The sequence below is a fragment of the Somniosus microcephalus genome, chromosome 21 (genome assembly GCF_052327205.1).
Source record: "Somniosus microcephalus isolate GS21.2 chromosome 21, FLI_Smic_1.0, whole genome shotgun sequence".
NCBI lineage: Eukaryota > Metazoa > Chordata > Chondrichthyes > Squaliformes > Somniosidae > Somniosus > Somniosus microcephalus.
Window position 1 is genome coordinate 56,876,593 of NC_141007.1, and position 20,210 is coordinate 56,896,802.

A 20,210-nucleotide genomic window follows, 5' to 3' on the forward strand; every position below is an offset into this window, starting at 1 on the left:
AAAACAATCCAGAACAGGTCTCAGATCAATTCTGAATAGCATAAACATTATAAACTGGGCGCACTTCTAAACTAACATTACCCCAGTTCATCAACATCATTAACAACAATAACATGCATTTAACATAGAAAAAACAAAGGTGTAATCAGACAAAAATGGACATTGAGTCAAATGGGGAGATATTAGGAGGATGACCAAAAGCTTGGTTAAAGAGGTGGGTTTTAAGGAGGATCTTAAAAGAGAGAAAGGTGGCGAGGTGAAGGAATTTAGGGAGTGAATTCCAGAGCATAGGGCTTGGACAGTTGAAACAAAGCTGATAATGATGGGGCAATGGGATGAGAGGGTGCACAAAAGGCCAGAGTCAGAGGAATGGAGAGTTTGGGGTAGGGAGAGATTGTAGGGCTGGTGGATGATAGAGAGATAGGGAAGAGCAAAACCATGAAGGGATTTGAACACAAGAATGAGAATTTTAAATTGGAGATATTGGTGCCTGGGAGCCAATGTAGATCAGCAAGGACAGAGGTGATGGGTAAGCAGGACTTGATGTAGGATGATATGGGCAGCAGAATTTTTAATGACGTGAAGCATCAAGGGCAGGGACTGGGAAGTCAGCCAGGAGAGCATTGGATAGTTGTGTCTGGATGTGACAAAGGCATGGATGAGAGTTGCAGCGGCAGGTGGGCCAAGGGAAGGGTGGAGGCAGTTGTCGTTATGGAGGTGGAAATAGGTGGTCTTTGTGATGGAGAGTGTATGGGGTCAGAAGTTCAGTGCAAAGATAGGCATGGATTTGTGAGGTAACAACACATTCAAGAACTTTGGATAAGAAAGGGAGGTTGGCGATGGGACAATCGTTTCCAAGGACAGAGGGATGGAGGTTGGGTATTTTGATAAGTGGGTGCATGACATGGTTTTGAAAGGAAGGTGTACAGTACCCAAGAAGTGGGAACCATTTACAATGTTTCCTAGCATGGGGGTTGGGGAGAAGTTGAGTGGTCAGCAGTTTAGTGGGAATGTGGTTAAGGGAGTTGGACGTGGGTCTCATGGACAAGATGAGCTTGGAGAGGGCATAAGGGGAGATTGGAAAGGAACTCGAGAAAAATGTGGGTTCAGAGCTAGGGCAGGGGGGAGCCAGGAGGAAGATTTGGCTTAGTGGGGACGTGGGTAAACAGCAGAGGCAGCTGTATGGATGGACAAATAAGTCCATGAGTTCCTCATGTTTGTTTTTGGAGGTAAGATTGGAAGGGGCAAGAAAGAAGGGTTTAAGGAGATGGTTGGTAGTGGAAAAAAGAAGCCGGTAGTTATTTTTGCACTCCGGGGTGACCGCCGACTAGCGGGGCGGTTTTGGCTGAGGAGAGTGAGGCTTGATTGCACTTGAGTGTAACCAGCCCTCACCAGATCTGGCTGGACTACATCAAGACTGTGCCCCTTGGCCTTGAGGGATTGAAGATGAGTCAATACCTGGGTGTGGGGGGGGGGGGGGGGAGGTCTGCTGAGGAGGTCGACTGGGACGGGTGGAAGTAAATGTTGGTTAGTAACAATGGAAATAAAATATGGATATGGCTGTGCAGATCGACAGCTGCAGTAGTATTGTGACAAATGGAAGGCCAAAGTCTAAGTAGTTGGGATTTAGAAAGAGTAGTTGTAAATGACTTGGAGAGTTTGTTTTTCCAGGGACAAGCACAGAAGGAAGTGGGATTGGAAGGGGATAGAGGATTTGGGTGGTATGGGATGGAAGTTCATCCTCCATTAAGCTTGTCTAACAAGGGTAGATAGCAATGACAGCTTGCATTTATTAGCACCTCTAATGTAGAAAAATGTCCAATGATGCTTCACACAGAGGATGGGACACTGAACAGCAATTAGGACAAAAGTTAGGTTGAGGTGACCATAGGCATGGTTCAAGAGGTAGTTTCTTAGGAGACTTTTGATGTGTAAAGAGATATAGCAAGACAGAGGGGTTTATGAAGGGAATTCCAGAGTTTAGGAACATGATGATTGCAGGTTTTGCCACTGGTGGTTGAGCAGAGGGTGTGGAACACACAGAATTGGAAAAGCAGACAGTGTGAGCTGGGGCTTAGGGCCAGAGGAATTTGCAGAGGTGGGTAGATTAAGGCCATGAAGAGATTTATAAATGAGAACAAGTATTTTAAAATCAATGTGCTGGGGCAGGAACATTGCGTATGTATGGATCGAGGCCCATGGAACTTACACTCTAGAAAGGAGTCAATGCCGTACTCTTATGTTTCATTGTTATTTGGAGAACAAAGAATACTTTGTGAATGAAATGGGAAAACTGATGAACATTCTAGTTAGGAACCAAAATATTGGCTACATAAATCTAAACATAGAATTTTTAATGGATTGAGGTTTGTATGAGTTCACCACGGAAATGATGCCATTACATTCATGCAGATGTTTTTCTTTCCCCCTTCTCTCCTGAAGACATTGACTCAGGTGCCCTCTGGCACTTTACTCAAGTGCTCTCTATTTATGTGTGAGCTTCAACAATGAGTGTCAGAGGATATTCAATCATGGGAAGCATCACAGCTAAGCCCAATCCATACATCAAACTTCCTTCCAGCAGGAATCACTGGATAATGATCAGAAGTAGGACTTTTAGACAACTTTTTTTTAACCTAGAATTAAATAGAACGTACAGTAGATAAACAGGCCATTCGGCCCAACTGGTCCATGCCAGTGTTTATGCTCCACACGAGCCTCCTCCCACCCCTCTTCATCTCACCCCATCAACTTATCCTTCTATTCCCTTCACCATCAGGTGCTTATCTAGCTTCCCCTTAAATGCAGCTATGCTAGGTCACCTCAACCACTCCATGTAGTTCCACAATCTCACCACTCTCTGGGTAAAGAAGTTTTTCCTGAATTTCCTATTTGATTTATTAGTGACTATCTTCTATTTATGGCTCCTAGTTCTGGTCTCCCCCACAAGTGGAAATATCTTCTCTACGTCTACCTTATGAACCCCTTCATAATTTTAAGAACTCTATCAGGTCACCCCTCAGCTGTCTCTTTTCTAGAGAAAAGAGCCCCAGCTTGTTCAGTCTTTCCCAATAGTTATAACCTCTCAGTTCTGGTATCATCCTTGTAAATATGTTTTGCACCTACTCCAGTGCCTTTATATGCTTTTTGTAATATGGAGACCAGGATTGTACAAAGTAGTCCAAATGTGGTCTAAACAAGGTTTGGTACAAGTTTAAAATAACCTCTGCTTTTCAATTTAATTTCTCTAGAAATGAAACTTTTCCTCTCTAACCCAAGGTCTTGAAGGGAAACTGTAGCACTCTTAGTATGCATCCTGGCTAAGATCAGATAATTCAGCAGACTAGAAATTCAGACTGGTACATTTTGGTCTGTATAACTCAGTTATTATTAGCCGTAAGGGGAACTACTGTATTCATTGTAATTCCACAAAACTGAACATCAAGATAGTTGTATGTTATTGCCAGGCAAGTGATGTATTAGACACCGTCATGTACATTTTGAAAATAGTGATAGTTAGTGAACTAGTTGCATATTTTAAATTCTTGCACTAATGGGTGGCTAATTCAGCAACACATTGTATGCTAGAATAATAACGTTATCATGTATTATGAAAAGCATAACTCATACCAGGGTTGTAGCCAATATTGAGGCATTCCTGTCAGTCACCTCAGTAACTCTTTTCTGTCCTGATTTGTAAACATAAGGAGCATTGTTTAGTCATAAATATGCAAATAAAGTAGTCATTTCCTTTAGAGTGGCAGAGAAAATGTCTTCCCCTAAACGTGCTGCAGTATTCATCTTTGTGGGAGGGAGGGAAGATAGGTTTGAGAAGTTACTAAATAGACATGGTAGTTATTTGGAGAACAAAGAATGCATTAAAATTATTTATAAAAATGTCAAGATCACAAAGGGTTAACAACTGTGTCAGAGTCTTGAAGAATGAGGTGTTATGTGTAATGTACAACAACCTGCTAAATGTGTCAGGCAAAATTGGAAGCGGATAGAGTGTTGAGTGGCTTCAAGGTTGTGTGTCTGGTACTGCTTCAAAGAGCTATCTCACTAGTGACTTCCCCCTCTCCTTCACACCAGCTACATGCAGAACATTGCAGGTACTTTTACATTTGCTGCTTCTTTCGTCCCTCCGTCAGCAACACTAATAGAGACAAAAGGCACCCACTGAGTGAGAGAGTCATCCAGCGTGGCTAAGTGCTATACACAGTGCCCAACACCATTGAGGGATGGCTCAAGCAGCAGTCAGGTGATGTCATGTGTGACACAGAGCAATAGAGGCTCTCGCTAAAACAGAAAGTGTTCATTTTTCTTGTTGAAAAATGCTGTTAGTCCTTTACACTTAATGATGGAGGCCAAGCTCAGTACTGTGCTGCACCCCTTTTGTTCTTTGGGTCACTTGAGACAGACAAACAGCCACTAGCCCCATTGACAGCTGTTGTCATTTGCTTGAGCCTCTCTTGAGCCAATAGTAACTGGTTCCCTACCACAGAGTGGCAATACCCCCTTCCCCCGACCATACACCACCTCTATGACACCCGAGTTTACAGAAAATCCCACTGATGATTTATCATTTTAATAAATGGGTCTTCTGTAAAACTAAAGTGAATTAAGATTCTACAAAGAGTTGCGTACTTCGGAAACTCATCAGTCTGTGAGTTTCAGCATTCATTTACTTGCGAGAAGGATTCTAAATATCTTGCATCTGCAGTGCTCTGGGGATATTTCGCAATTGTTAAGGAACTGCTGTAACTCACCATTGCTGATGAGCCATCTTCTGTACATCAGAGTTATCAAAGTGATAAGAGGGGGGGAAAAAGACTATAGAACATTAAATTATTTGTTTATTATAATGAAGGGTATGAATATCAGGGAGCTTTAGAACTGTTTCTGGAGAGAAGAAATTAGTGCATCAAGAAAGAATAGGTTTTCCTGTTCCTACAAATTTTAATGTTCTTGTTGTGATACAGCGTTCTGCAACTCTTCACTCCTGTCACTCTATACTATAAAAACATCAGTACAAATACACACTAAATGATTTTGACAATTTGTACAGGATCATGTTACAAACCACAAAGAGATTACAGCTGAATCAATATTTGTGTGCAGTTGCACAAAGTCGAATTGATTCATTGTTAGTTTAAGGGTCTCATTAGATTAACGGGGAGCAACAGGAAGCAGTTGTGTGGGTCATCGCCTACAATTCTAAGTACAAATAACCCAATACTCAGAAAATGTGGGACAACAATTTTGCCATCTGATCAACTACCTCTCACTCCGCAAGATAAATGGAGGGTGCCAGACCCACGTATCTGCAAATGGATCTCCATATTACACCCTAGAGCACAGCTGGCCTACAGGAACCAGTATCCAATGACAAATCTAAACAGGGTTGAGCAGCACTCGGAGACCCAGACTGGAACAAAAAAAGGTAAGCAAAAATAGGGCCTTAAGAGTGACCAAAAAATTGATAAAAAGGGAAAAAATAGAATGAGAGAAAACTAGAAAGAAACATAAAAAACAGCTTGTAAGAGCTTCTACAAGTATGTAAAAAGGAAGAGAGTAGCAAAAGTAAACGTTGGTCCCTTAGAGGCCGAGACAGGAGAAATAATTATGGGGAATAAGAAAATGGCAGAAACGTTAAACAAATATTTTGTATCTGTCTTCACAGTAGAAGACACAAAAAGCATACCAAAAATGGTGGGGAACCAAGGGTCTAATGAGGGTGAGGAACTTAACGTAATTAATGTAAGTAGAGAAAAAGTACTAGAGAAACTAATGGGACTAAAAGCCGACAAGTCCCCTGGATCTGACGGCCTACATCCTAGGGTTCTAAAAGAGGTGGCTGCAGGTTCAGTGGATGCATTGGTTTTGATCTTCCAAAATTCCCTAGATTCTAGAACGGTCCCAGCGGATTGGAAGGTCGCAAATGTAACACTGCTATTGAAGAAAGGAGGGAAGAGAAAAAACAGGGAACTACAGGCCTGTTAGCCTGGCATCAGTCGTCGGGAAAATGCTGGAATCCATTGTTAAGGAAGTGGTAACAGGGCACTTAGAAAATCATAACATGATTAGACAGAGTCAATATGGTTTTATGAAAGGGAAATCGTGTTTGACAAATTTATTAGAGTTTTTGGAGGATGTAACTAGCAGGGTAGATAAAGGGGAATCGGTGGCTGTAGTATATTTGTTTTTCCAAAAGGCATTCGATAAGGTGCCACATAAAAAGGTTATTACACAAGAATAAGGGCTCATGGGGTTGGGGGTAATATAGTAGCATGGATAGAGGATTGGTTAACGGACAGAAAACGTCCGTAGAGATAGCGGATGCACTAAGGATGATTTTTCAGAATTCATTAGACTCGGGAACAGTGCCCATGGATTGGAGGGTAGCTAACGTTACCCCACTATTCAAAAAGGGGGGTAGGGAAAAAGCAGGTAATTACAGACCTGTAAGCCTTACATCAGTTGTGGGCAAAATGCTGGAGTCCATCATTAAGGATGAAATAGCGGAGCACTTAGCAAATGGGGACAGGATAGGACAGAGTCAACATGGATTTACAAAGGGTAAATCGTGCTTGACTAATCTATTGGAATTTTTTGAGGGAGTAACTGGTAGAATAGATGGGGGAGAGCCAGTAGATGTGGTGTACCTGGACTTCCAAAAGGCCTTCGATAAGGTCCCACATAAAAGATTAGCATGGAAAATTGAGGCTCATGGGATAAAGGGGAAAGTATTGGCGTGGATAGGGAACTGGCTGTCAGATAGAAAACAGAGAGTTGGAATAAACGGCTCATTTTCTGAATGGCAGGCAGTAACAAGTGGGGTACCACAGGGATCTGTCCTGGGCCCCCAGCTGTTCACAATTTACATTAATGACCTGGATCAGGGAGTCGGATGCAGCATTTCCAAATTTGCAGACGACACTAAACTAGGAGGGGGGGTGGGCTCAGAGGAAGAGACCAGGAAGCTCCAGAGCGATTTGGACAGACTGGGCGATTGGGCGGATAAATGGCAGATGCACTATAATGTGGACAAGTGCGAAGTTATCCACCTTGGGTGCAGGAACGGGAGGGCAAATTATTATTTAAATGGCAATAGATTGGGAGAGGGGGAAGTACAGAGAGACCTGGGTGTTCTTGTACACCAGTCACTGAAGGCGAGCATGCAGGTGCAACAGGCGGTCAAGAAGGCAAACGGTATGCTGGCCTTCATAGCAAAAGGGTTAGAATACAGGAACAGGGATACCTTGCTGCAGCTGTACAGGGCACTGGTGAGACCACACCTCGAGTACTGTGTACAGTTTTGGTCGCCTCATCTGAGGAAGGATGTTCTTGCCATGGAGGGGGTGCAGCGGCGATTCACCAGGCTGATACCAGGAATGGCGGGAATGACCTATGAGGAGAGACTATGTAGTTTAGGGATGTACACACTGGAGTTTAGAAGATTGAGAGGGGACCTCATAGAAGTGTATAAAATTCTGACAGGTCTAGACAGACTGGATGCAGAAGGAATGTTTCCCTTGGCGGGTGAGAACAGAACTAGAGGACATAATTTAAGGATAAGGGCTAAACCATTTAGGACAGAGATGAGGGGGAATTTCTTCACTCAGAGAGTGGTGAACCTGTGGAACTCATTGCCACAGAGGGCAGTGTACGCCAGCTCATTAAATATATTTAAGAGGGAATTAGATATATTTCTACGGGCAAAAGGGGTTAAGGGTTACGGAGAGAAGGCGGGGACGGGATACTGAATTAAAGGATCAGCCATGATCTCATTGAATGGCGGAGCAGGCACGAAGGGCCGAATGGCCTACTCCTGCTCCTATCTTCTAAGTAGGGCTAAACGGGTCTTTTTCAAGTTGACAGACTGTAACTACAGGAAACTTTCTGGTATCCGGCACTGACGGGGCCGAGCTGTTGCCGTTCCATCAAAACTGCCGGAGAAACCAGCACTAATGTTAAAACATACGAAGCTTCTGAGCTCCGTGTGAAGCAACAAACCCTGTTGCTTAGCAACAGCTTCAAAACAGTCGGCGTAGCTTGCAAGCGTCTCTGTAGCTAAGCAACAGCTTCAGCTAGATCTTGCAGAGCCACGACTGGAGAAAAAAAGCAACGAGAAGTAAAAAAACTTATCTGAACCGACTCCTGAATTTTGCCGGTGGATAGAGCTTTCCGGACATTTAACCTCCGGTTAAACGAAAGTTTCCTGTAGTGGGGTGCTGCAAGGATCAGTGCTGGGGCCTCAGCTATTTACAATCTATATTAATGATCTAGATGAAAGGGCCAAGTGTAATGTATCCAAGTTTGCTGATGATACAAAGCTAGATGGGATAGTAAGCTGTGAGGAGAACACAGAGTCTGCAAAGGGATATAGATAGACCAAGTGAGTGGGCAATAAGGTGGCAGATGGAGTACAATGTAAGGAAATGTGAGGTTATTCACTTGGTAGGAAGAATAGAAAAACAGAATATTTTTTAAATGGTGAGAAACTTTCAAATGTTGGTGTTCAGAGAGATTTGGGTGCCCTCGAGCAAGAAACACAAAGTTAGCATGCAGGTACAGCAAGCAATAAGGAAGGCAAATGGCATGTTGGCCTTTATTGCAAGGGGGTTGGAGTATAAGAGTAAGGAAGTCTTGCTACAATTGTACAGGGCTTTGGTGAGACCACACCTGGAGTTCTGTGCACAGTTTTGGTCTCCTTATCTAAGGAAAGGATATGCTTGCCTTGGAGGCGGTGCAACGAAGGTTCACTAGATTGATTCCTGGGATGAGGGCTGTCCCATAATGAGAGATTGTGTAGAATGGGCCTATACTCTGGAGTTTAGAAGAATGAGAGGTGATCTCATTGAAACATACAAGATTCTAAGGGGATTGACAGGGTAGATGCCGAGAGGTTATTTCCGCTGGCTGGCATGTCTAGAACTAGGGGGCATAGTCTCAAGATAAGGGGTTGGCCATCTAAGACCGAGATAAGGAGGAATTTCTTCACTCAGAGGGTTGTGAATCTGTGGAATTCTCTGCCCCAGAGGGCTGTGGATGCTATATTCAAGGCTGAGATAGATTTGGGGAATCAAGGGATATACAGGAAACTTTGTGCTATCCGGCACCGACTGGACCGAGCTGCTGCCGTTCCCTCCAAACTGCCGTACACTCCAGAGCTAATGTTGAAACATAGAGATTTTCATCTCCGTATGAATCAACAAACCCTGTTGCTTAGCAACAGCCTCTAAACAGTCGGCTAGCGTCTCTAGCTGAAGCTGTTGCTTAGCTACAGATCTTGCACAGCTTGACTGTTCAAAAAAAGCAAAGAAAAGAATAAAAAACGGCTCCTGATTTGTGCCGGTGGCTCGAGCTTGCTGGACGGTTCGCCTCCGGATAACTCAAAGTTTCCTGTCATAGAGTCATAGAGTCATAGAGTAATACAGCACGGATAGAGGCCCTTCGGCCCATCGTGTCCATGCCGGCCATCAAGCCCTGTCTAATCTAATCCCATATTCCAGCATTTGGCCCGTAGCCTTGTATGCTATGGCATTTCAAATGCTCATCCAAATGCTTCTTAAATGTTGTGAGGGTTTCTGCCTCCACAACCCTTTCAGGCAGTGAGTTCCAGACTCCAACCACCCTCTGGGTGAAAAAGTTCTTTCTCAAATCCCCTCTAAACCTCCCGCCCTTTACCTTGAATCTATGCCCCCTAGTTATTGACCCCTCTACTAAGGGGAAAAGCTCCTCAGCATCCATCCTATCTATGCCCCTCACAATTTTGTACACCTCAATCATGTCCCCCCTCAGCCTCCTCTGCTCCAAGGAAAACAAACCCAATCTGCCCAGTCTCTCTTCATAGCTGAAGCGCTCCAGCCCTGGTAACATCCTGGTGAACCTCCTCTGCACCCTCTCTAACGCGATCACATCTTTCCTGTAGTGTGGCGACCAGAACTGCACACAGTATTCCAGCTGTGGCCTAACCAGTGTTTTATACAGCTCCATCATAACCTCCTTGCTCTTATATTCTATGCCTCGGCTAATGAAGGCAAGTATCCCATATGCCTTTTTTACCACCTTATCCACCTGTTCCGCCGCCTTCAGGGATCTGTGTACCTGCACACCCAGATCCCTCTGACCCTCCGTCTTGCCTAGGGTCTTTCCCTTCATTGTGTATTCCCTTGCCTTGTTAGACCCCCCAAAGTGCATCACCTCGCACTTTTCCGGGTTAAATTCCATTTGCCACTGTTCCGCCCAACCCATCTATGTCGTTCTGCAGACTGAGGCTACCCTCCTCGCTATTTACCACCCTACCAATTTTAGTATCATCCGCGAATTTACTGATCATACCCTTTACATTCATATCCAAGTCATTAATGTAGACCACAAACAGCAAGGGACCCAGCACCGATCTCTGTGGTACCCCACTGGCCACAGGTTTCCAGTCACAAAAACAACCTTCGACCATCACCCTCTGCCTTCTGCCACTAAGCCAGTTTTGTATCCAATGTGCCAAGGCACCCTGGATTCCATGGGCTCTTACCTTCTTGACCAGTCTCCTGTGCGGGACTTTATCGAAGGCCTTACTGAAATCCATGTATACCACATCCACTGCGTTACCCTCATCCACACACCTAGTCACCCCCTCAAAAAATTCAATCAAATTAGTCAGACATGATCTTCCCTTGACAAAGCCATGTTGACTATCCCTGATTAATCCTTGCCTCTCCAAGTGGAGACAAATTTTGTCCCTCAGGATTTTTTCCAGTAATTTTCCTACCACTGATGTTAGGCTCACTGGCCTGTAGTTCCCCGGTTTTTCCCTACTACCCTTCTTGAATAATGGTACTACATTAGCGGTTCTCCAGTCCTCTGGCACATCCCCTGTGGCCAGAGAGGTCCTGAATATATGTGTTAGAGCCCCCGCAATCTCCTCCTTTGCCTCACACAGCAGCCTGGGGTACATTTCATCCGGGCCTGGGGATTTATCCATTTTTAGGCCAGCTAAAACCGCCAATACCTCCTCCCTCTCGATGTTAATATGTTCGAGCATATCACAGTCCCCCCGCCCTATTTCTATGTCTACATCGTCCTTCTCCATAGTGAAAACAGATGCAAAAAATTCATTTAGAACCCCTCCTACATCTTCCGGCTCCACACACAGATTGCCACTTTTGTCCCTAATGGGCCCTATTTTTTCCCTAGTTATCCTTTTACCCTTAATATACTTATAAAACATCTTCGGATTTTCCTTTATTTTGCTCGCCAGTGTTATTTCATGGCCCCTCCTTGATCTCCTAATTTCTTTTTTAAGTATCCCCCTGCACTTTTTGTACTCCTCTAGGGCTTCCTCCGTCTTTAGCCTTTTGTATCTACCAAAAGCCCTCCTTTTTTTCCTAATCCATTCCCGTATATCCCCTGACATCCACGGTTCCCTGTGGTTTTTGGAACCACTCTTGACATTTATGGGAACATGTTGCCCTTGTATGATCTCAATCTCCCTTCTGAAAGCCTCCCATTGCTCCGATGCGGATTTTCCTACAAGTAGCTGATCCCAGTCCATTTTGGCCAGATCCTGCCTTATCCTATTAAAATCGGCCTTCCCCCAATTTAGAACCTTTATTTCCGGCCCATCCCTGTCCTTTTCCATGACCACCTTAAATCTTACCATATTATGGTCACTATCACCAAAGTGCTCACCTACTAGCACTTTTTCCACTTGGCCGGCCACATTCCCTAGAATTAGGTCCAGTACCGCCCCCTCTCTTGTAGGACTTTCTACATGCTGGCTCAAAAAGCTCTCCTGGATGCACTTTAAGAATTCTACACCCTCTGAGCCTTTCACACTTTGACTATCCCAGTTAATATTGGGGAAGTTGAAATCCCCCATTATTATTACCCTATTATTTGCACATTTCTCTGAGATTTGCCTACATATCTGTTCCTCTATTTCCCCCTGACTGTTTGGAGGCCTATAGTACACTCCCAGCAAAGTGCTTGCCCCCTTTTTGTTTTTAAGCTCCACCCATATGGCCTCATTAGAGGACCCTGCTAATATATCATCCCTCCTTACTGCAGTAATTGACTCCTTAATTAATATTGCGACACCCCCTCCTCTTATACCTCCCCCTCTGTCTCGCCTGAAGATTCTGTACCCCGGAATATTGAGCTGCCAGTCTTGCCCCTCCCTCAACCATGTCTCCGTGATAGCAACAATATCATACTCCCATGTGTTTATCAACACCTTCAGTTCAGTATATGGAGATCGGGCGGGAAAGTGGAGTTGAGGTCAATGATCAGCCATGATCTTATTGAATGGCTGTATGGTCTACTCCTGCTCCTAGTTCTTATGTTCTTAAGAGTTGCTGAAAAAAACCTGACTGGTGACAAAAACACAGCTGAAATACATTTCCAACCTAAAGTTACCTTGGGACCCACTGAATACACAGGCCCATCTTCAATCAGAAACCTGGCAGTGTGCCATTGCAATCAACTGAGAGATTGCAAATCTGACCTCGTCAACTACTGATCCTTGTCTATGGCTCCGAGCACCAAAACAGAGACTGTTTTCACAAAGCTATTAAAAAGTGCTGATATTCAACTGCAAATTGATGGCATAGGCAGAATAGGCAGCAAATGAAGGTCATTAAACATAAAAACTTTCAGCTTATTTCCTGATCACAACTATGTCACTCAGTGACTGTTCAGTGTATTCATTGTCAACACTGTGAAGCCTCTGTGTATTTGAATTAATGGTGCCAGACACTGACAATAAGTTATAGAATCACAAAAGTGCACGTGATGTGGATAAAAGTTCAGATACGTATTCAGGAAATTATGTGGATAGGAAAACTGAAATGGAGAACACAATAAAGCTCACAAGCTAATTTCTTGATTAAGAAAATAGACAGCACAAGGCCTAGCATTACATGGTGGCTTATCACTGGCATATTCATGCACATCTACCACACACACACACTTTTTATTGCTACAGATAATGTCAAAACTATGTCATTGTTACTGTAAGAAGTCACACAACACCAGGTTATAGTCCTAGGCCTAGAAATTCAGTAAGGCGCTGCAAGCTTTGCGCCCAGTTACTGCCTAAAGAGGGTTTCTGCGCCAGTATAGGAGGTTGCGCTGATATTGAGCTCGGCGGTAATGGCGGCGGTAGCCGGTAGCGCTGCGCCGGCACCAATGATGTTATCGGTGTGCGCAGTGCCCCGTTTCCGCCCCGATGCTGGCCCGACGCCCATATTCAGTTGCCGCCGCCTCCTCCGTGGCGGCCGCTACTAACATCCGGAGACCAGGGCCTTACTGCAGCCTTAGTGGGGCGCATAAATGTGGAGGTGCGGCCGGCCGCTTTTTCGGCGGCCGCCTGCCCGCACCTCCTTCCCCGGCCTCCTCCACCACACCCCCCGCGGCATTGCCGGCTGCTTTCCGTGAGCCCGGCACTTCTCCGTGGTGCCGGGCTCATTTGCCGGCACAATCCAGCGGCGATCTCCCCGTTGCAGGCACCTCCACCTTAAGAGAAGGAGGAGGCCTGCAGTACCGCAGCCTGCCGCACCGCATCGGGTGGCGCAGCGGCACTTAGAGCGCTGAAATTCAGTTTCAGCGCCCCAAGCGGGGGCGGGCACATCCTGGAATAGCGGCCGGTTCCGACTTGGGGCGCAAAAAGCGAATATCGGACAGTCGCACATGGCTCCGCGCCCAGCGCTAACTTTTGGCCGTTAGCCAGCTGGCGGGGCCATAGTGAATTTCTAGGCCCAACAGTTTTATTTGAAATCACAAGCTTTCGGAGCGCTGCTCCTTCACCTGACGAAGGAGCAGCGCTCTGAAAGCTTGTGATTTCAAATAAAACTGTTGGACTATAACCTGGTGTTGTGTGACTTCTTACATTTGTCCACCCCAGTCCAACACCGGCATCTCCACACCATTGTTACTGTAGAGTGTGGATGCTCCAATGTCAATGTAACAGTCCCTATAGTAACATACAAGGGCCTAGAAATTCGGTGGCGCCCCATTTGGGGCGCAAGTCTCGCCAGGGCACCGGAAATACCGCCCCGGAAGGAGTCGCGAGCGCCAGCCGGATATTCAGTTTGAGCGCCCCAAACGGAAGCGCAGCGCTACTCGAGGCGCCCCGCATCCGTCTTGGGGCGCTGCAACTGAAGTTCGCAGCGCAACGTGCCACACGCTGCGGCACGGCGCGCTGCGGTACTGCAGGCCTTCCTCCCTTCTTAAAGGGGAGGGGCCTGCTGCAGCGCAATCTAAGATCGCGAGTGTCGGCAAAAGAGCCCGGCACCGAGGAGAAGTGCCGGGCTCTTGGGAGACAGCCGGCACAACGCAGGTGTGGGTCGGGGGGGGGGCTCAGGAGGCCGGGGACGGCTGCGCGAAGAGGTGCTGGCAGGCGGCCAGCAAAACAAATGGCCGCCCCGCACCTCAGCGCCTCTACCGCTGCAGGTAGGCCCCCCCTGAACCGGTTGCGTTACAGCAGGGGGGCGCTACCAAATTTCACTAGCGGGGCGCTGCGCACACCAATGACGTCTTCGGTGGCGGCGCAGCGCTAAGGGCTAACGCTGCCATTAGCGCCCCGCTAAATTTCGCGGGAGGCGTGGCCAGTGGCGCTAAACCCTCTGGGCGCTAACTGGTGGCACAGCCCACCGAATTTCTGGGCCAAGGTCTTTTAGCAGAGGCCTTTAAAGGTTGAGGTCCTACCCTTGAACGTGAAGGAAATATCCCCCATCTAATTTTTAAAAACAAAATTTAACTTGGGGGGGGAAAAAGCTCATTAGCAATTATTTTTGTATTAAAAATACATACGTAAATTGCATGAACTACCTGGGGCAGGCATATTTGCTAAATTTATACAGTTGGACTGCTGAAACATGACATTTTTAGAGCCTCTGATCGCAATGCCCCACCTCCAGTGAAAGTGAAGCGCTGTGAGAATCTAAGGGAAAAGAACGGTCAGGTTTCAATAACCAACCTCAGTAAATACCATGAACAGGACAGGACAGTTGGGAGAATAATAGTGTTTTAAAAATACAGGAAACTTTGTGCTATCCGGCACCCACGGGACCGAGCTGCTGCCGTTGCCTCAAAACTTCCGTACTCTCCAGAGTTAATGTTGAGAGATACGGAGATTCTTATCTCCGTATTTGACAACAAACACTGTTGCTTAGCAACAGCTTCTAAACACTCGGGTGTGGCCCTAAAGCTCTGTAGCTGAAGCTGTTGCTATAGCTACAGACCTTGCACAGCTTGACTGTTCAAACAAAGCAAAAAAAAAAACAAAGAATAAAAAACGGCTGCTGATTTTTGCCGGTGGCTCCAGATTGCCGGATAGCTCACCTCCGGATAGCACAAAGTTTCCTGTAAATGGATTCTAGGGAAAGGATTAATAAATACTCAAAATTGACCACAAATAAGTGTTCAATTTCTTTCACAGAAATGATTTCTGCTATAAAAGTAGCAGAGTCAAGATTATGAAAACTGCAATTTTCAAAATACCAGAGGTTTGTATCCTGAGTTCAGTCCTTCATTTTGCTTGTATAAATAATTTGATGACAACACTTACAAGCTGGTATTCTTTCTGCATTAAAATATCCCATCAGTTACTGAGAGAACTGATTGAATATCTGGAGCTGAGGTCAACGCACTTGTTTTTCATAAGATATACGGCACAGAAACAGGCCATTCGGCCCAACCAGTCCATGCCGGCGTTTATGCTCCACTCGAGCCTCCTCCTATCTTTCCTCATAACCCTCTATTCCCTTCTCCCTCATATGCTTGTCTAGCCTCCCCTTAAATGCATCTATACTATTCGCTTCAACCACTCCCTGTGGTAGCGAGTTCCACATTCTCACCACTCTCTGGGTAAAGAAGTTTCTTCTGAAATCCCTATTGGATTTCTTGGTGGCAATCTTATATTAATGGCCTCTAGTTATGCTCTTCCCCACAAATGAAAACATTCTGTATCCACTCTATTAAAGACCTCTATTAGGTCACCCCTCAGCCTTTTTTCAAGAGAAAAGAGACCCAGCCTTTTCATTCTTTCCTGATATGTATACCCTCACATTTCTGCTATCATCCTTGTAAATCTTCTCTGCACCCTCTCCAGTGCCTCTATATCCTTTTTATAATATGGCAACCAGAACTGTACGCAATACTCCCAAGTGTGGTCTAACCAAGGTTCAATACAGGTTTAGCATAACTTCCCCACTTTTCAATTCTATACCTCTAGAAATAAAGCCTAGTGCTTGGTTTGCTTTTTTTATGGCCTTGCTAACCTGTGTCGCAACTTTTAGTGATTTGTATATTGGTACTCAGAGATCCCTGTGCTCCTCTACTGCACCTAGACTCGCACCCTCCAAGTAATAAGTGACCTCCCTATTCTACCTACCAAAATGTAATATCTCACATTTATCAGTGTTGAACTTCATTTGCCAATTATATGCCCATTCTGCAAGTTTATTAATGTCCTCTTGTAATTTGTTGCAGTCCTTCTCGGTATTGACTATCCTCCCCAATTTGGTGTCATCCGCAAATTTAGAAATTGTGCAAGATGTCAACACATTGCTGTGAAAATTGCTAAGCACAAAGCAAAAATAAATAGTCCAAATAAGTCTTGGATCATTTGGATTACATTTTTCTACTAATATTTAAGGCAATTGCCCAACCTTTAAACTACTGACCACTCAAAAGGTGTTAATTATCTTTCCCATTTCTCCTTACAAAATCCGCACTGGTCTGTGCAGGAGTGAAGGGGCGTGTGAGGGGACGGTAGGGGTGGGTGATCTCTCCTTGCTCTCAATACTCCTGCTGTGCATGGATGCTGTGAAATGAAATGCAATCACAAGATTTCCAAGATGTCTGTGTACATAGAAATGACATGTTTTGGTGATTTTAACAACAGCATTAACCTGTGCACTTCTTGCATTGTTTAGAAAGGTGCTGGAAACCCATAAACTGATGGTACATCTCAGTACTCTGAGGTTCCAGTCCTCTGACTACTGAGGTGCACCATCATTTTATGGGGAAAAGAAGGTTCTCTTTGTTTATCCCAAACTGTCTGATCATAATGCTACATACTACAAAATACTAATGAGGAAAATAAAAAATCTAAGCAACGGACAGTTTGAAACTTGTCACTTTTGGATGCCGTGCAGCAACATTTCTGCACTCCTTAAAACGTTAATCAAAATGATAGGGATCAGCTTCATTGTAGAATGTAGGTGTGTTTGCTACTGGAGTACTTCCTTCTCAGTTTCAGATTAACACTTGCCCCTGTGAGTGACAAAGCGTTGGCTCAGGCTTTAGTTATTCTGTATGCTCACAGGAGGGAATTCAGTCTCATCGTCCAAGTGTAATGGTCCAGCAGCAAACTCGTGCTCAGGAATGATCTCTCCGCGCAGAGCACCACCATCCTCAGAATATCCTGGAAGAGAACATTAAATAACAGTGTGTCATAGAGGATATTGTACTATAATTTAAATCAAAACATGTTCAGTATATTGCTCTCTCATAGTTGTTGTTCAGCTTTATTACATAACGTAGAGGTCAGCGTACACACTCCCCTATACTGTATAATAATGTATCTGGTAGCCCATAATCTCCATTGTAATGTACTGTACAGCACATAGAGCTCCCTTGTGTAATGTATTGAACAGCTCATGGAGCTCCATATATACTGTTCTACTTGGGACTTAGGGCATGATAATCTGGTCAGTCAATAAAGAACATTACAAATGGCTGAGATTAAGTTGATACCTGGTGTTGTTGACGACGAAGGCACTGAGCTGGTTTTGGCAACAGTTGCTGCATAGGTTGGTGAGGTGGAAGACATCAGGTCAGATTTGGCCGTGTCACTGCTGTCATCTTCATTGTGTAGCCTAAACCAGAACAAAAAGGGCAGCAAAAATGTCAAAATCTGAGCTTCCTTGTAGCAGATGTTGTATTTTCAGAGTGTTGCAGTATGTTGGTGATACGTAGGATGACATCTTCACCGCCATTCAGTGAGTTACTAATCTTGCCCATCAGTGTGGTTAGCCCTCAGAGGAGCGTAGGAAGGCCATTGAACCTGGGCCATTCTCACATACCCTTCTACCACTGGCCGTACAACATCAATAGCAGGAGAAATATTGCATTTTCAGAAATGCTCCTATATAGTTTCAACAGTACTTCGCTCAAAATGACCTCCCTTGACATTATGGTATGCTATGCTGTGCTGTCATTATATATCATCACATTACAGGTTAGGAGCTTTCACTTCCCATTGATTCAGATAGGAAATAGAGTAATATTGCCATCAATAACTTCACCAGTACTAAATAAAACATTTAGATTTGACTGCTGCAATACTTAAATGTTGTCCTTTAAAGAAGGTTCTACTGAATTCCCACATATTGTAGATATTTTAAAGGGGCCCTTAAAGATCTACAACTTCCTACTTATCATCTGGAGTGAGCCTTTGGCATTCCTGCCTCTAAGTCAGAAGGTGAAGGGTTTGAGCCCCACTCCAGATAGTCCCGGAGTGTGAAGACTACAATATGGTATCTAAACACTGGGTTGACATCCAGTGGGGCACTCGAGTCTGGATGTGATGACCATGGTAGTATTCCATCTCCGAGTCAGAAGGGTTGGGTTCGGGCCCCACTCGACAGCCACGGCTAGAGGAGACTTGTGCACTGGCTCAGAATACTGGGTTGAGGTCCAATGGGGGTGCATGCATCTGATGGGTGTGGGTGCCTCGCCCTCCCCTCCATCGTAAAGGGTAGATGGTACTCTTTAGACTTGCTTGCAGCCCACCTACGAGAAGGAACTTCAAAAGATATAAACTGAGACGGCAAAAGATAACTGCCTCACCTACTCTTTTCTAGTAAGTGGCTCAAGAATCAGACATTTGAGTCTTGAGTTAGGACCTTGCCTAGGGCAGAAACAACAGACATCTATTATACCTTAAAAGTACTGATTAGTGATAGACTGGGAACAGACATTTTGTGCGATGCTACGTCTGCTTTTATGTCATGATGAAGTTCTACTGCAACAAAATTTTGAGTGAAGAACACTATGGCCCAGAAATTCGGCTCTCCCCGGGTGAGTACACACGGGGTACTCACCCGTAGGCCGAATGGAATTGCCGGTTTCCTGCATGCACTGCGCATGCGCGGGAAACCGGCACTTCCGATCCTCTGAATGAAGGGGTTCAGAGTTCGAACGCGCACGCAGGGGAGGTTGCGCGTGCGCTTTGAACTTAGGTTTTTTTTAAAAAAAATTTATACAGGTTTTCCCGGGAGGGTAAGCCTGCAAGATTTACACATTTAAAAAGCAGGCGTAAGGCCTGCTTTTTGCAAGGTAAGTGGTCAATTAATTAAAATTAAAACATTTTTTCCACAGGTTTATTATTTTTAAATATTTTAAAGCAAGGTAAGTTTATTTTTAGCCCCGTTATAATATAACATTATTTTTTTCAAAAATTTAAATTATTGTTTAAAAGTTATTTAATGTAATTTATAGTTTATTTAAAAAGTGTGATTTAAAAAAAAATTTATTTGAAGGTTTACTGCTATTTTGGGCCCGTAGTATTTATAAGGTCTACCTGTCAATCTTATGAATGGGCTTTTTCCCTCCTCCGATTGGCTGCCCATGGCTCACGTGATCCCAGGGGACGCATCGCACTAACTACGCCCCTGGGACACGCAAGCACAGCGCGCCGGCAGCTGGACCAGGCCCCGGAGCGGAATTCCATGGGGCCCTACAGCTCAACTGCCGGCGCGCAAGGTAAGTGCAGATCGGGGGCTTACACCCGCGGGAAGCCCCCGACCCGAATTTCTGGGCCAATGTTCCCATTCATACGGTCACTAGAGCGAGACCGTAACTTTGAGCATAGTTCTAATGATGTCGGAGAGTACATGTTAAGAGTACAATCTACTCCAATCAGTTGCATGACAAATATTTTCTACAAAAGCCTTAGTGAAAGAAGCCCAAGACATTGCTGTGGACTATGTACAGTGAGGCTTCACTGGTGTTGCCTGTAAGGTGATAAAGAGAAATACAATCCCTAAGCTGTTGAGCAAATTGAAGTTCAGAGATCAGCTTGTCCTCTTTCTTGGAGCCATAGGAAATAAATAATTGATTAGACTTTCAAACACCAATGTAAAATACAACAGATTATGGCATAGCTATATCGGCACTGTGGAGCCCGTAAATTAATTCTG

General features: G+C 44.8%; 1 protein-coding gene across 7 annotated transcripts in view; it reads right to left on the bottom strand.

Annotated features, from left to right (window-relative positions):
- wipi1 (WD repeat domain, phosphoinositide interacting 1) overlaps positions 1-20,210 on the bottom strand; it is a 122,557-nt gene that overhangs the window by 3,439 nt on the left and 98,908 nt on the right. For 3 of the 7 annotated variants that reach the window (XM_085963704.1, XM_085963710.1, XM_085963711.1), the window contains 2 exons: positions 17,764-17,885; positions 17,331-17,431 (listed from right to left, as the gene is read on the bottom strand). In XM_085963704.1, the coding sequence (XP_085819830.1) occupies positions 17,331-17,431; positions 17,764-17,885 (223 nt within the window). Of the gene's footprint in view, positions 1-3,630; positions 3,690-17,278; positions 17,432-17,763; positions 17,886-20,210 lie in introns of those variants that run through there. The other 4 variants (XM_085963706.1, XM_085963705.1, XM_085963708.1 and 1 more) reach the window with 3 other exon arrangements.